Genomic DNA, 16918 nt, shown 5'->3' with positions numbered 1-16918 from the left:
GCGCGGATTTGCAAAATAAATTGACAGATTTTCAAACTAAGCATTCTGATATAAATGCAGTCGATTTGCTGAATGAAATTGAAATTTTACCGACCTATTTAAAATCTACCTCCTTTGCAATTGATGTTTTAGGATATTTATTTAAAAATAACTTGATTAGCACATTTCCAAATTTGTCGATTGCTTTACGTATTTATTTAACATTACCGGTTACTGTTGCTGAGGGTGAAAGATCATTTTCCAAATTAAAGATTATAAAAAACTATTTAAGGTCTAGTATGACACAAGAAAGGCTTTCAAATCTAGCTATAATAAGCATTGAAAATGATGTTGACATAGATATTAATGACATTATAAAAGAATTTGCTATCCGAAAATCTAGAAAAATTGATTTTAGCTTTTGAAAAATATGGTCAAACATTAAATAATACCTACCTATTTCAAGATGTGTATTATTATCATAAGTATGTATTCGGATATAGGTATAAGTACGTAATTTTTTATAATTTGTTTTTACATCTGGTACATAATATGTATATACATATGTGACTTACTTTTCATTTAATTAAATATATATCTGATGTTATTAAATTGTGATATAACTAAATAAATAAAATTGTTTGGTTTATTTTAAGAATAGTTCTCTACCTATCTAGCTTCCCTTATGTCGTTCACCTTCTTCACGGTATATAGGAAATAAGTCTTATTTTCTAGGCTGTAACCTCCTTCAACTTATCGCCCAGAAGGGGCGGCACACAAGAGTTTGCACCCCGGCGGCAGGTGAGCTAGAGCCGCCCCTGGATAGAGGGTAAGAGGGGTTTGGGACGTAAAAAGATGTCATGGCTGCGTAATATTCGCCAATGGACAGGAATTCACAGCTATTAAATGCTTCGCAATGCTGCTAAAAACAGAATAATTTAATCCTGAATATCTAACATCTCACCAGACAAGATAATGTACGGTGGACGCCTACGCAGATATGCACGGCACTTTAAGAAGAAGGACAAAAAATCGATCGAACTATCAACGCTTAAGCTAAGGTCTGATTTAAATAAAAGATGTTCCTTAGCATGGATAGCATTGGGAAGATTACAAACAGTATTTAAATCTAACTTACCGAATACTTTAAAGGCAAAAACTTTCGATCAGTACGTATTGCCGGTTCTGCAATATGAAACTGAAACATGGACTTTTAACCACAACATAGTCCACAAACTTCAAGTGACTCAGAGAGCTATGGAACAGAGAATGCTCAACAGTAAGCCCAGCGCAAATCCAATAAAGATATAAGAAGACGATCAAAAGTACCAGATGAAGCTAGGACAAATTATCCCCGGACAAATAATCCCGGACAAAAAATCCCCACAAATTATCCCTGGACAAAAAATCCCCAGACAAATAATCCCAGGACAAATAATCCCCGGACAAAAAATCCCCACAAATTTTTTTGGACAAAATATCCCCACAAAACTTCCCGGACAAAAATCCCCAAGAAATATTTGCTATCGAATAGTTCTCTAAAAGTTTTCCCGTGAATGCAATCGGCGCAAATGTTTTTCAGCCTCAGTGCATGAGAGTTATAGCAATCGCCATGAAATCAGTTTTTGGCACGAAAATAATTCATCACGAATAGACAATGTTTCGAACAGAGTTATTCTAAGCAGAGTGATCAAAAGATTTAAGCAAATAATTACAACATGATTCCCCCAGCCTTAGATTATTCCCCATATATTCCACGATTTTTGAAAAAACTCACAATTAGAACTCTAAATTAGGTAATCAAAATTACAATTCATTCTTAATTTTAATTGCTTATCATTAATTATTTTCGTGCCGAAAACTGGTTTCATGGCGATTGCTGTAACTCACATGCACTGAGGCCGAAAAACATTTCCTTCGATTGCATTCACATGAAAACTTTTAGAGAACTATTCGGCAGCAAATATTTCTTGGGGATTTTTTGTCCGGGATTTTTTGTGGGGATTTTTTGCCCGGGGAATATTTGTCCGGGGATTATTTGTGGGGATTTTTTGTCCGGGGATGTTTTGTCCAGGGATAATTTGTGGGGATTTTTGTCCGGGATTATTTGTCCGGACCCCGTACCAGATGTAATTTAAAAGATTGTCATGTTAAAATGAAACTGGGTAGAATACAAAGAAATAATGGAAGAAAACCGTTGGACAAAGCAAATTGTTGAATGGCAACCAAGAGTAAATAAGAAAATTAGAGATAGGCCGCAAACCAGATGGACTGATGACATCAAGCGAATGGCTGGTTACGGATGGATGCAAAAAACAACGAACAGAAATGAATGGACACGTAGTTTCAACTACTTTTAAGATGATAAAGATAAAGGCAGTTTTTGTTTTGATTTGATTCAGAGTTGGACCACTATCTCCATATAGCCTATTTCAGCATCCCATGGATCCTCAGTGAAGTTATGTAGTCACAACTCTGAAAGAAATATCAACAATCCTGCCTATTTAAGGGAAACCATCGCGATGCAATGATTACACCTTTTGAGAGGCAATCCAGCGACATCTCTCGCAATGCGAGGAAAACAACGAAAAGCCCTAGATACAAAGTTTACTACGTTTTAAACAACTAGAATAAATTAAATAAAAATTTAATAAACAATATTTTAAATCTAAGACTTTTCGTTAATAAACTGCTTTCTGGCTGCATCCTTTATCTCCGGCTTTTACAATATATAAGCACAAGAGACAACGAAATTAAGAGAAAGCAAATAGAGGACACTTTGGCCACGCATTTACCTTCTCTTCTTCTCTTACTTTTAAGGTGTTTTCACTGATAATGATCTGATAGGACTGAAAACGTTTTGAAATTTTTTTATTTTTTTTTTTGGATAAGGTCAAGTGTGTAAAGTCAAAATGTATTTTAATATTGTTATACAGGGTGTCCCGAAAAGATTGGTCATAAATTATACCACAGATTCTGGGGTCAAAAATAGGTTGATTGAACCTCACTTACCTATATACAATAGTGCACACAAAAAAAGTTACAGCCCTTTGAAGTTACAAAATGAAAATCGATTTTTTTTCACATATCGGAAACTCTTAAGATTTTTTATTGAAAATGGGCATGTGGAATTATTATGGCAGCAACATCTTAAAAAAAAATTAAAGTGAAATTTGTGCACCCCATAAAGATTTTATGGGACTTTTGTTCCCTTAAACCCTCCCAACTTTTGTGTACGTTCCAATTAAATTATTATTGTGGCACCATTAGTTAAACACATTGTTTTTAAAACTTTTTTGTCTCTTAGTAGTTTTTTGATGAGCCAATGTTTATCGAGATATTTTGAATATTTGTCGAATCCACCACATATTTGTATATGGTTAAGTATGATTATAGATACCTGTTAATAATCTGAAAATGTATTTATAACTTACATTTTTAGGTATGTTCCGAAAAAGAAGCCACATCTCGATAAAAGGTGACTTATCAAAAAAAGACAAAGAGGCAAAAAAGTTTTAAACACACTGTGTTTAACTAATGATACCACAATAATAGTTTAATTGGAACGTACGCAAACAATTGGGGGGTTTAAAGGAACAAAACCCCCATAAAATTTTTATGTAAATATATTAAAAAAGAAGCCGCATCTCGATAAAAACTGGCTTATCAAAAAAATACAAAGAATCAAAAAAGTTTTAGAAACGTCCTGTTTAATTAATGGTACCACAATCATGAATTAATTGGAAGGTACACAAAAGTTTGGGGGGGTTTAAGGGAACAAAACCCGCATAAAATTTTATGGGGTGGTCAAATTTTACTATAATATTTTGTTTTAAAATGTTCCTGCCATAAGAATGATACATGTCCATTTTCAATAAAAAATCTCTAATAGTTTTCGATATATTGAAAAAAATCGATTTTCATTTTGTAACTTCAAAGGTCTGTAACATTTTTTATGAGAACATTTGTACTAAGGTAAGTTAGGTTTAACCGAACTATTTTTGACCCCAGAATGTGTGGTATAATTTATGACCAATCTTTTCGGGACACCCTGTATACTAGTGTCGCCATCTATGATTCGTTAAAGAAGAATACAAATGCTTACATGGTCAAGTGAAACCAAGATTCGCTTTGATTTATTTAACTAGAAAAGTGTCATTCTGTTTGAACCTAACGTTAAGTGCGCATTTCATGCGAGACGTGCCATTTAAAATCAAGTACCATTTGCATTCTGTGTTGAATTTTAAAACTTTTTTTTGCACTTTTAAAACTTTTTTTGCACTTTTAAAGTACACACTTACGCAGATTCCATTTCTATTGATTCGTGGCTAAAAAAGAATGTGTGTGTACTTTGTACGCACGTAAGAAGTTATACTTCTATTATATGATTTCAACGAAATAAATATACTTTCAACAGGTTATTTGTATTTTATTCAAAGAATAAACTAATTTTTACTTACTACTTTCCAAACATTTTTATTAAAACAATAAGAAAAATAAAAAAATTAGAAAACACACGGGGATTCGAACCGGGGACCTCTCGATCTCCGGTCACGCGCTCTACCACTGCGCTATACTCCCTTTGCTTTGACAGGTTACAAGATTTCTTATACATGCTGACAAATTTAATAGACCAAGTGAAGTATACAAAAATACTTTAAAAATACTTACTATTATTATAAAATATCTTATTCCCGAGGAAGACAAATCCAAAGACACAAAAATTATAATAAATGGATGTACTAAAAAGACTAATAATATATTCTTTTCACGCACACCTTATTTGCGCTACATAAAGATGTAGCGACTAACATACTTACTCTCGGTGTACGCATGCGCCAGGGAATGTAAAAATTCACCCTCGTGCCTAAAAAAGTATAACTTCAAAAATAAATCGTAAACACACTTCTCCCATTTGAAGGGGGAAGTGTGTACTACGGACATAGAGTATAACTTCAAAAATAAATCGTAAACACACTTCTCCCATTTGAAGGGGGAAGTGTGTACTACGGACATAGTTAAAAAAATAAAATATGGTGACGTCCTTGCCGTGAAAAGTTATAAAATGAAGCAGTTAAAATGCCGTTAAGAATAGAACTTTCAATGAACGCCGCGAAAAATATTATTTTAGATTATATGATTGTGAAAATTATAATCCCTAATAAAGTGTTAACGGAAAAATTTATTTTTTGAAGAGTATCAGCAAAAAATATCATTTCTGTTTATGGGTCCACGAAAATTATAATTACTAAAAAGTTCTCAGAAATAATTGTTTTCGTCGGCATCTATTGTGAACTAAACCTTTTCGTTATAAATATTTTGGGAGTTATAAACTTCGCGGATAAGCATATACAAAAAAATTGTATCGCCAACATTTATCAAAGAGTTATTATTTTCACTGGAAATATATTAGGAATCACATTAATCATAGGTACCAGCGATAGGTAATACATATTAAAATATTATATTAAAATATTAGCTTCAAATCTTACTTGGTTTTAAAATGCGGTATGTAAATATACTAACTTTTAATATTTTGCTACACACTTACCCCACCCGACCTTAATTAAAGTTTTATAACAAATATATACCATAGATAAGGTATATATAAGTGATATATACCATCATCCATCAGAAATTTTTACTTCATTGTAAGTGTTTTGTTAATTTAATTTATTTTTGTTGTTTTAGGTTTTAAGGAATATTTTTGGCCAGAAAATAATTTTGATGATTTAGTTGTACATATCGCCGCAGCCGTTATAACTCACGACATATTTTACGCAAAAATTGAAGTTATCTTACTCGAAAATATTTTACAAGAAGAAATATGGACGTACCTTTTAGCTACAGAAACGTGGTGTCTCATATTAAGGTAATATATTTTTTATTTTTTGTTCACTTAAAACAATACTCTTAAATGTGAAATACAAATTATGAATTTTCTATATTTATTTATTTATTTATTTATTTATTAAGCGCAACAGGCCTTGTAGGCCTAGGGCTAAAATGTTTACATTTCTGATTACATAAATAATATAATAAATAACTTAGTATAACTTACATAACTTATAAAACTTGTAAATTTTATTTAAATACACTTCAGTCTTTTTATACACTCCTTCACCACCTCTCTCCATCTCCTTCTGTCCAATGCTAGTTCTTTCCATCTCTCAATGTTACTTTTCTTCAAGTCTTCATATACACTGTCCTTCCATCTTTTCCTTGGCCTGCCTTTCCTCCTCTTTTGTATTGGTCTTCGTGAGAGTACCATTTTTGGCATTCGTTTACTTCCCATTCTCTCTATGTGCCCCAAGTATCGTATTCTCTGTGCTTTGATCGTCGTCGTAATCGTTGGCTCTTGATATAGTTCTTCCAATTCTTTATTGGTTCTTCTTCTCCACTGACCTTCTATTTTCACACCTCCATATATTGCTCTTTGCATTTTTCTCTCCCATCTTTCTAATAGGTCTGTTTCTGACTTTTTGAGCACCCATGTTTCACTTGCGTATGTTACTGTAGGTCTGATAACAGTCTTATAAATTCTTATTTTTGTTTTTCTTGATACGTATTTGGATTTCAGTAATGTGCGTAATGCTCCATATTTTTTATTTCCTTTAGCTATTCTTGCCTTTATCTCCCCTTCTTCATGACCATTTTCATCTATTTTGGCTCCCAGGTAAATAATTTCTTTGGCTCTTTTGAACGAGTATGTTTTTTCTCCATCTATTTGTACTATGATGTTATTTTCTTTTTCTTTTTGGGTCTCTCCCATTATCATATACTTTGTCTTTTCTTCATTTATTTTAAGTCCGAATTTTTTGGCTTCCGTTATTATGTTTTTCATTAACTTTTGTAGTTCTTTTTTGCTTGTTGCTAATAGCGTCAGATCATCTGGATATGAATTTTCTGAACCTGTAAATAGTCTATTCGCTGATGGTAAAATATTTCAAAACCTCCGAAAATTAAAGAACCACTTAGATCAACATGAAATTTGGCATACATATAGCTAATATGTCAAAGAACAAAAGTGACATTGTGCCAATGTGTGCTTTTGCGCTGGGGGTCTCCCCTTCTCGAAGGTGAAAAAATATACTTTCAAAATAAGTCCGGAGTAGTTAAACTGACTCCTACTGACTTCTAAACAATTTTTGTTTTATGGAGTTTTTTTTACTCCATAAGTCAATACTTTTAGAGTTATTTGCGAGTGGATAGTTCATTTTTCAACAAAAAAAAACACGTTTTTATTCGGCTTTTCTCAAAAACCTCAAAAAGTGTTTTATCGAAAAAAAAAAAAAAATCTTAGCAAAAATATAGCATACAAAAAAGTGAAAAAATAGTGTACGTATGAAGTCTGTAGACCACGTAGAAGCAGAGTTGTAGCTAATGAAAAGTAGGTTATTATTTTAACGAATATCAAAACGAATATTTTAACGAGAAATAACCAGAACATAAAGCACTTTTCGGGGAAAACTCAGGACAACTTTTTTAAATTATTGTTTAAAAAAGCTTTATTTTTTTTTTAAGTTTCTAGCACCAAAAGTAAGCAAGTTATGCTCAAAATGAAGTTGTTCTCTTTCTTTTTGGTAAAAAATCGTGAAAATCACCCCCTAATTAGCATCCCAAATAAAATTAATCGTTACCGCTTCACAAGTTACTTTACTTATGTGTTGTTTATATGATCTGCATGTTTTTTGGTTTAAAGTGCTTATTTTTGAAAGGGCTGTAGTTGAAAGGGCTTGAACGAGTCAGTAAGAGTATAGGCAAATTTTGAACAGCCATACTTAATCAATTTTTGTCTTACAGAAAAACAAAAAATAAAATTATTCAGAAAAGGAAAACCTTCATTTTTTTACTCTTTTCGTATCACAAATACTTTTTAAGTTATTTTGAAAAAGGCTGTTTTTCACAATTTAAAAAAATATTTTAATTTAAAACCAAATTTTTTTAAAAATAAGCATTTTCAACCGGTGAAACTTACATATCGTATAAACAAAACATAAGTAAAGTAACTTGTAAAGCGGTAACGATTATTTGCATTTGGAATGCTAGTTATGGGGTGATTTTCACGCTTTTCTTAATAAAAAAAGGGACCAACTTTATTTTGAGCGTGACTTACATAATACTTTTGATGGTAGAAACGTTTTTAACACTCTAATAAAGTTTTGATGAGTTTTACGCGAAATTTTTTGGTTATTTCACGTTGAAATATTCGGTTTGGAATTTGACGAATAATACAGCTCATCCAAACCCTTTATTCAGTGCGTCATTAATTTTGACGTCATATAGGATTTTAAGAATGTCTCGAATCATTACACGACATTTTAGTTAAATATATATACATATTTAGTTAAATATATTAGATATATATAAAAAAAGACTGAGAACCGAAATGAGTGGAGAAAAGTAGTGAATGAAACAAAGACATACCAGAAGGTTTGAGGAGACAGATTAGAAGAAAAGTGGACTGATCCCCTTGTCTTAACGGATCATTAAAGTGAAAAACAGCTATAACTTCCACGGGAGCGTACAGCTTATATACATATACATATATAAATATAAATGATATTTATATTTATACATACATATTAACATCAATATTTATTCAAATATTTGCCAGAACATTAATATTTAAAATGTTTTAATGTAAAAATAAATAAATATAAAATCAAATTTCACTATACAATGTCCGAATATACCAATGACATAAAATATTTATACAGGGTGTTTTATTAATAATTGTCCATATAGTAACTGGAGAAACCTTAGGAAAAAATACGAAGATTTAACCTAAAACACTTAAATAAAATATGGTTCCTTACTGAGTTATAGGGTATTGTATCTAAAAATTTAAAAACTATTTTTGCTCAGTATTTTAAAACTATTCGACATATCCTTTTCATACTTGGCAGAAAGAGCGACTACTATACACCCTACTAAATTATGATACATAAACGTTTCTAGCTACTACCAGAGGCGTACGACAGGGGATAGTGAATGGTTGACCCTTCTCAAATTCTACGCCAATGGAGGAATTAATATTTTAGTGTCATTTGTAGATTCTCCAATACTTTCTACGTAAACAATATACTCTTCACTGGTAACGATAAAGTCATAGTTTTCGAGATAATTGAAGTTAAATATGAAACGGCACAGTTATTTTTATTAATTTATGATATATGATTCATACGATTAAAATTAAAAAATTATTTGTAGCCAGTACTTTAAAACTATTTGGCCTATCCTTATCATACTTAGCAGAAAGTGTAGGTACTATACACCCTACTAAATTAAGATAAATAAACGTTTCTAGCTACTACCAGAGGCGTACGACAGGGTATAGTGGCTGGTTGACCCTTCCCAAATTCTACGTCACTGACGAAATTGCTATTTTAGTGTAATTTTTTGAATTTTCAATACTTTTTACGTAAATAATATACTGTTCATTCGTAACGATAAAATGATTAGTTTTCGAGATATTTGAAATTATAAATGAAGCGATACACTACATTAATCAAAATAACCGTGTCGTTTCATTTTTAACCTCAAAGATCTCGAAAACTAATGACTTTATCGTTACGAATGAAGAGTATATTATTTTCATAGAAAATATTGGAGAATCCAAAAATTAAACTAAAATAGCAATTCCGCCAGTGGCGTAGAATTTGGAAAGGGTCAACCGTTCACTTTCCCCCGTCGTACGCCTCTGGAAACAGCCAGAAACGTTTTTTTAACATAATTTAGTAGTTTGTGTAGTACCTATACTTCCCGCCAAGTATGAAAAGGATACTTCGAATAGTTTTAAAATGCTGAGCAAAAATAGTTTTTAAATTTTTAGATAAAACAACCTGTAACTCAGTAAGGAACCACATTTTATTTAAGTGTTTTAGGTTAAGTCTTCGTATTTTTTCCTAAGGTTTCTCCAGTTACTATATGGACAATTATTAAGGAAACACCCTGTATTTATGTTGCTGAAAAATACTAGAAAATACCTAGAAATTACAGTTGTCATTTTACCCGATGATATTGTGAAAATACTCTCACGATCGATTACTTTTGTGTCAAATTATCTTTATTTTCATCATTGATTGGTTATCTATTTAGTTAGAGTATTGCAATCGGCAACCAATTATACATCTATAAGTATAAGTATAAGTATAAGTCGTTTTAATATGCAAATACCCGCCAACGAATACATAATTTTCTAAGTTCTATGTATAATAAATAATCAAGGAGGTATACGTATATATAATCAATCATACTTGTTTTGCTGTCACTTTCAACTATAATGCATTAGAGAGAACTCGATAATCTATGACGCACTGAAAAAAGGGTTTGGGATCAACTGTAACCTACTTTTATTAGCTACTACTCTGTTTCTACTGGGTCCACAGACTTCTTCATACATACACCATTTTTTTCACTTTTTTGTATGCTATATTTTTTCTAAGAATATTTTTTTCGATACTTACTTTTTGAGTTATTTGCGAAGAATCGTCTAAAAATGATTTTTTTTTTATAAAAAATGAACACCTTTTCACTCGCAAATAACTCGAAAAGTATTGACTTTTCAGTAACTCTAGTATAGAACAAACGTTGCTTAGAATTAGTCAGTTTATCCCGAGAAGGGGTGAAACTCACCCCCAGGACATGTTCGATATGTTAGATATGTGTATACACAAGTTCTTTAAAAGTCGGAACAAAAACCGTGAGAAAATGAACTAAAATGTTTATAGGTGTAATAAGTATTTGTTGCTTATGATATTTATTACAAACGTTCGAGAATTTTATTTCAAAGAAACAAAAAGAAGTAATTTGCTTCAAGATTTTTGTCTTAGAAAGGTTGCGTTATTATCTACAGTGGTCCAGTAAATCCTATATTTTGATCGATAGAACACCAATTTTTAAAAAATTGATGAAGGTAAATCACTTAAGTCTACTCTTGGTCATTTTATGTCAAATCACTTAGACAAAAATTTTTGGATCTCCGATTTGTCTGGAACTTGGTGTATAGCTTCTGCGAAACGTAAAAATAAGCTCAAGCTGACGCATTTAAGCCTGATTATTAGTCACCTTCTTTTTTTTCTCAAATTATTATTTTTAGCGATTTTACAGTGATTTGGTATTTATTTAAATAAATTTGTATATCTTATTATAAAGTATCAATGAGAAAATAATGTTTTAATAGAAGAGACTGAAAAATGTCATTATAAGGCATTATATCAAGTTATTTTGATTCAAAACTAGTTTTTGATCAAATTTTAGTGTAAGCAACGTTAAAATGCCGTATTTTACATTTTCCTCCATTTCCAAAATACATTATATTCCAAAATATACAGTGATGAGCGCGCTAATAACTGGCAAAATAGCGCAAAAAATGGAAAACATATTAAATTGTGAGAGAAAAAGAAATAAAACTAGTCAAGCTATTAAATTTAGCGATAGTAACATATAAATTGACAATTATATTGATTGTTTCCCACCTTTAGACGTATCAGAGAAGTATGTCAACTAAAACTGTCACTGTGACAGTGGCATTTGTCAAACTCGCCCGATACGTCTAAAGGTGGGAAACAATCAATATAATATCAATAATTTATAAGTTACTATCGCTAAATTTAACACCTCTTCTAGGTTCATCTCTTTTTATGTAACAACTTAATTTTTTTTTCATCTTTTGCATTATTTTGCCGGTTATATAGGCGTCTACTGTAAGTACAATTAACTCGAAAAATATCGACATCACGGAAAATATTGTTCAAAAGAAATTGTAATAAATCTTATTGTAAATACGATCTATTTGGAACAATTTCAGTTTGTACCTTTTTTGTCGAAAAGTTGAAAATGGCGGAGATTGAACAAAACAACTGCTATAGAACTCAGTCAAAGATAGTCAAAAATATATAGTCCAGTCGGGATAGCATTTGACCTTGCATGAGAATGCAAGCAAAGTATTGAATTGAATATCGTTTTTAAGCTGCCCAAAATTTTATTTTTCTGATCTTTAGAGGGGTTAATAGTAGTGTAAATTTAAAACCGCGAATGAATTCCACCGTTGCGTTAGCTGCCATCTTGATTTAGAGGAGAACCGTTTTTGCTCAATATCTCCGCCATTTTCAATTCTTCGACGAAAAATGTAAGGACTGAAATTGTTGAAAATGTGATTTACTATAATTTTCTTTATTACAGTTACAGCATAATTATTGAATTATCTCGTTGATGATTGGTTTTACCACAAAAATGTACCTATACAAAAATGAAAAAAATTAAATTTTATACAATTTTGATCTCTTTCACTTTTTTGCTAATATCGATATTTAAGGTAGGACGTATGCGGTAAAGACGCGAGTGTAAGACGTGATGGTTTTATAGCAGTTGTCTTTGTTCAATATCTCCGTGATATTAAACTTTTCGACTAAAATGGTACAAACTGAAATTGTTTCAAGTATATCGTATTTACAATTATTACAATTTCTTTTGAACAATTTTTTTCGTGAGCTCGATATTTTTTGAGTTAATTGTACTTACAGTAGACGCCTATATTTTTGACTCTCATATTATTGCATGTAACTTTTTTTTATTGCAAAACTATAAAAATCCTTTTAACCACTTTTTACAGTCCTGTGTTTTTACTGTATGTGCGCAGATTTTCAGCCAAATCGAATGTAATGTATTTTCAGAATGAAGGAAAATGTAAAAAAACGGCATTTTAACGTTTTCTACACTAAAATTTTATCAACAACTTGTTTTGAATCAAAATAACTTGATATAATGCCTTTTAATGATATTTTTGAGTGCCTTCTATTAAAAAATTATTTTTTTTCATTGATACTTTATGATAAGATATACAAATTGATTTAAATAAATACCAAATCACTGTAAAGTCGCTAAAAATAATAATTTGAGAAAAAAAAGATGAAGACCTTTCGGGCTTAAATGCTTCAGCTCGATCTTATTTTTAAAGGTATACATCAAGTTTCAGATAAATCGGAGATCCAAAAGTTTTTTTGATCCAAAATTGAGTGGTTTGAAATGAAATCACCCAAAACTATTTTTACACTATTTTTACAAGAAATTTACAAGTTTGTTCGTGGAAATTTGTAATATAACTCCAGAAATGATCCACAATATTAAAGAAAATTGTCGTCGTTGTTTCAATTACTGCTAAGGGGGGTGACAGTTTGAACATTTACACAATTTAAACGAAGAGCAGTTTATTTGTCAAATAAACATTTTTTTTTGTTTTCTGACAGTAGTAAAGTGTGTTTTGAAGCATTTGCAGCAGTAAAATGTTTTTTACATACATCCTTGTGTCAATTGATTTAATTAAAAAATTATTATTTTTTGGCTACCCTGTATAAATAAGTATGTTAATGCTTATATTGCTGAATAGAGAATTGAATAACCTAGCACACGACCCCTATTTTCATTTAAAAAAATCATCGATTACGTCATCACGCCCAGATGAATAACGTCACTAGTATGATATACAGAGAGGGGCAAAATTATGTAATACTCATTTTCTCTAAAATGGACGATTTTTGAGATAAATCCCGAAAGAGGTCGATTATTATTTTTAGATTATAATTTTTTGGCATATGTATCATACTAGTGACGTCATCCATCTGGGCGCGATGACGTAATGGATGATTTTTTTAAATGGGAATAGGGATCGTGTGGTAGCTCATTTGAAAGGTTGTTCAATTCTCGATTCAGTAATATAAGCATTAACATCATTATTTAGACAGGGTGGCCAGAAAGATAATTTTGGAATTAAATGAATTTACGCAAAAAGAAGAGTGTATGTAATTTATTTAACTCAAAGTACATTTTACTGCTGTCAGAAAATAAAAAAAAATGTTTATTTGGAAAATAAATATTGCTTGTCGCTTAAATTAAATGTTGAAACTGCCAAGAGGCAGGTAGGAGGCTGTTTGACATTTAATTTAAGCGAAAATCAATGTTTATAATATGTGAAATAAACATTTTTTTCTATTTTCTGTCAGCAGTAAAATGTATTTTGATTTAAATAAATTATGTGCTTCTTTTTGCGTCAATTAATTTAATTCAAAAATTATTTTTGGCCACCCTGTATAAATAATGATGTTAATGATTATATTACTGAATAGAGAATTGAACAACCTTTCAAATGAGCTACCACAAGACACATATTCCAATTAAAAAGAAATCATCGAGTACGTCATTACGCCCAGATGGATGACGTCACTAGTATGATATATATGCCAAAAATTATAATTTAAATACAAAAATCGATCTGTTTCGGGATTTATCTCCAAAATCGCCGATTCTAGAGAAAATGAATTTATTCCATAATTTTGCCCTTCACTATATTATGCCGAAAAATCACAATTTCAAAATAACAATTAACCTGTTTCGGGATTTTTTTCTAAAATTGCGCATTTAAAAAAAATTAATGAATTCCATAATTGTGTCCCTTATTGTAGTAAGTTCCTATACAGTATGCCGTATTTAAGATGAAGACATCTCTATATTTCGGTCATCAAAATAAATACAGATATGAAATTTTGCACAATCATATAATTGATGGTACACATTTTTTAAGATAGTCAACTGAAATTTAAATTTTAAACCCGGCCTACTGCGAATCCACAAACAGGGTGAATTTTCGATAGTTTGCTTCGCGTTAGAGATATCAGAAAAAGTTATTTGAAAAAGTCCTTCCAAATATTATTATTGTTGTTCTGAAGCTATTTTCTTGTGGCATTTTTATAATTTTAACTATTTATAATGGGAAATCAGCCACAATATTATTAAAAAATGATTTTTTATTAACGTTTCGACGCCCAAATCGGGTGCCGTTGTCATATTTTGTATTTTGACAACGGCACCCGATTTGGGCGTCGAAACGTTAATAAAAATCATTTTTTAATAATATTGTGGCTTATTTCTCATTATAAATAGTTAAAATATTATTATGACCTCACATACCTAATTTCAGGACAAAATTCGTACTTTTAGATTTTTCATGATTTGTAATCAGGATCCTAAAATTGCGTCTCAAGACGGCCAATTTTAGGTTTTATGATCCAAAATTACAATTACTATCACGTTATGTCATGGTCTATTTATTCCCAAATTTTCTTGCACTATCTCAATCACGAACGTCACAAAAAACCTTATAATTTTTATATTCGCCCCTGTCCCCACCCCTTTGTCGGCCACGCAGCGTTTCGCCTCTGGAGATTTTACTGAGTTACGTCATGACCTACTTATTCCCAAATTTTGGTGCACTATCTCGATCATGAGCGTCACAAAAAAATAATAAAAATCGCGACTTTGACCCCTTATAACTACCCTCGTCCCCCAGTCTGGTTTCCGCCCGTTGGGGAAAGTCATGTACACAACTAATTCAACATATTCCCGTATAGTTTTTCCATATTACTTATCACGAGCAAAATCCGCTTCTATCTCCTACTATTCCGCGGGTATGTTGTCGATTCCTCTCTTTTTCCATTTTTCATTTTCTCTATTGCCGTTTTTATTATTGCTCTTTTGAAAATATATCCTGGTTTAAATCCATCTGATCTGCAACATTTTCCAGTTCAATTTCATTTAGCTCTTCATATATATATTTTCCTGTAATATATGGATTCGAAGTATTCTGTCCACCTTTTAATTATTTCTTTTTCCCATTTAAGAATTTTCCCATTGCCTTCTTCAATTTCCCTAGTGTTTCGGTAATTACTTCTTGCCAATTCTCGTATTATACTGTACTATGTTTTTAAATCGTGTTTTTGTGCAGCTTCTTGTGAACTTCTCAATCTCCCGTTTATATATCTTCTTTTATCGTTCCTTGCCTGTTTTTTACTTCTTTGTTCTTCTCTTTGTATTTCTCCTCTAATTTTTTACCTGTTATTATTCCTTCTTTTTGTAGCATGATGTCGTGTATATTACACTGAAATCATTAAGAGAAGAATCCCTAACCGTAGCGTCATGCGTCACCAAGAAAAGAATCAAGAAATATTGATACGACAAACGTAAATTGAAATAAAATTTTTCATTGAAAATTAACTGATTATGTAACGACCATATTATGATATATTTTATCGATTCTATACAACATGAAACAAGAATAATTATATTCGAGTACGTTACTTATCCTCGATATATAACATTTACCTATTTAATATAATCACTATCATGCTGGTTGAAAGTTACAAAAAGTTTAAAGGACAATTAGATACAATTGGCTTATTTGCTCAATAAGTTTAAATATGACGTGGTGTTTATTTGGTCTAGTGGAATAATTGGGTGAAAATTGAAAGTGTAATATTTGTTTGAGCTGACGTACTACCTATATTTTTGATAATTAGAAGCACCATTTAGAATTATTAAACAAATAGTGATTTTAGCATGATCGTCTGCAAATATTTAGGGCAATAGTGAGTGGGGAGGAACGCACCAAACTTTAAGAATGTTACCAGAGAACGGCAGTTCTCGCGAGTGGCGGACACCTACACCCCCTACACGCAACACTATATATACACGAAATTTTAGATTTTATAAATGTGACTGAATTGAAAATTGGGCCAACTTCCATCTTAAAGTAAAGACCCGCCCATTCATATGTCAACCATCCATTTTAATCCAAGGGTGTGGATTTTACGGCCCTTCCTATTTAGGGTCTGTTTTTCGTTCTCGTCCCCAAAACTCCCAAAAACTTCGAAAATTTAAGTTCGACCTTTGCGGCTTCTAATAGTACAGATGCTTACCTTTCCAACGCATGCGTCTAATTTTGAAAATCGGTTATACCGTTCAAAAGTTACCGAGCTCAGAAATATGACTCAATTTATAATTAAAAAAGGGAAAATGTTTGAGGATATGTATGTATGTATGTATGTATGAGTGTGAAAAAGTTAAACCGATCTGAATTTTTTTTTCTGTGTTTGAAGAAGGGGTC

The 16918-nt window shown here is 31.3% G+C and overlaps 1 protein-coding gene across 1 annotated transcript in view; it reads left to right on the top strand.

Annotated features, from left to right (window-relative positions):
• The window catches only part of LOC114332074 (uncharacterized), a 127420-nt gene that overhangs the window by 70184 nt on the left and 40318 nt on the right, over nucleotides 1-16918 (top strand). The window contains exon 9 of the mRNA XM_028281783.2: nucleotides 5671-5851. Within this exon, the coding sequence (XP_028137584.2) occupies nucleotides 5671-5851 (181 nt within the window). The remainder of the gene's footprint in view (nucleotides 1-5670; nucleotides 5852-16918) is intronic.

The sequence above is a fragment of the Diabrotica virgifera genome, chromosome 7 (genome assembly GCF_917563875.1).
Source record: "Diabrotica virgifera virgifera chromosome 7, PGI_DIABVI_V3a".
NCBI classification, from domain to species: Eukaryota; Metazoa; Arthropoda; class Insecta; order Coleoptera; family Chrysomelidae; genus Diabrotica; species Diabrotica virgifera.
The sequence above is the reverse complement of the archived record's forward strand: the minus strand, read 5'-3'. Positions and strand labels throughout refer to the sequence as shown.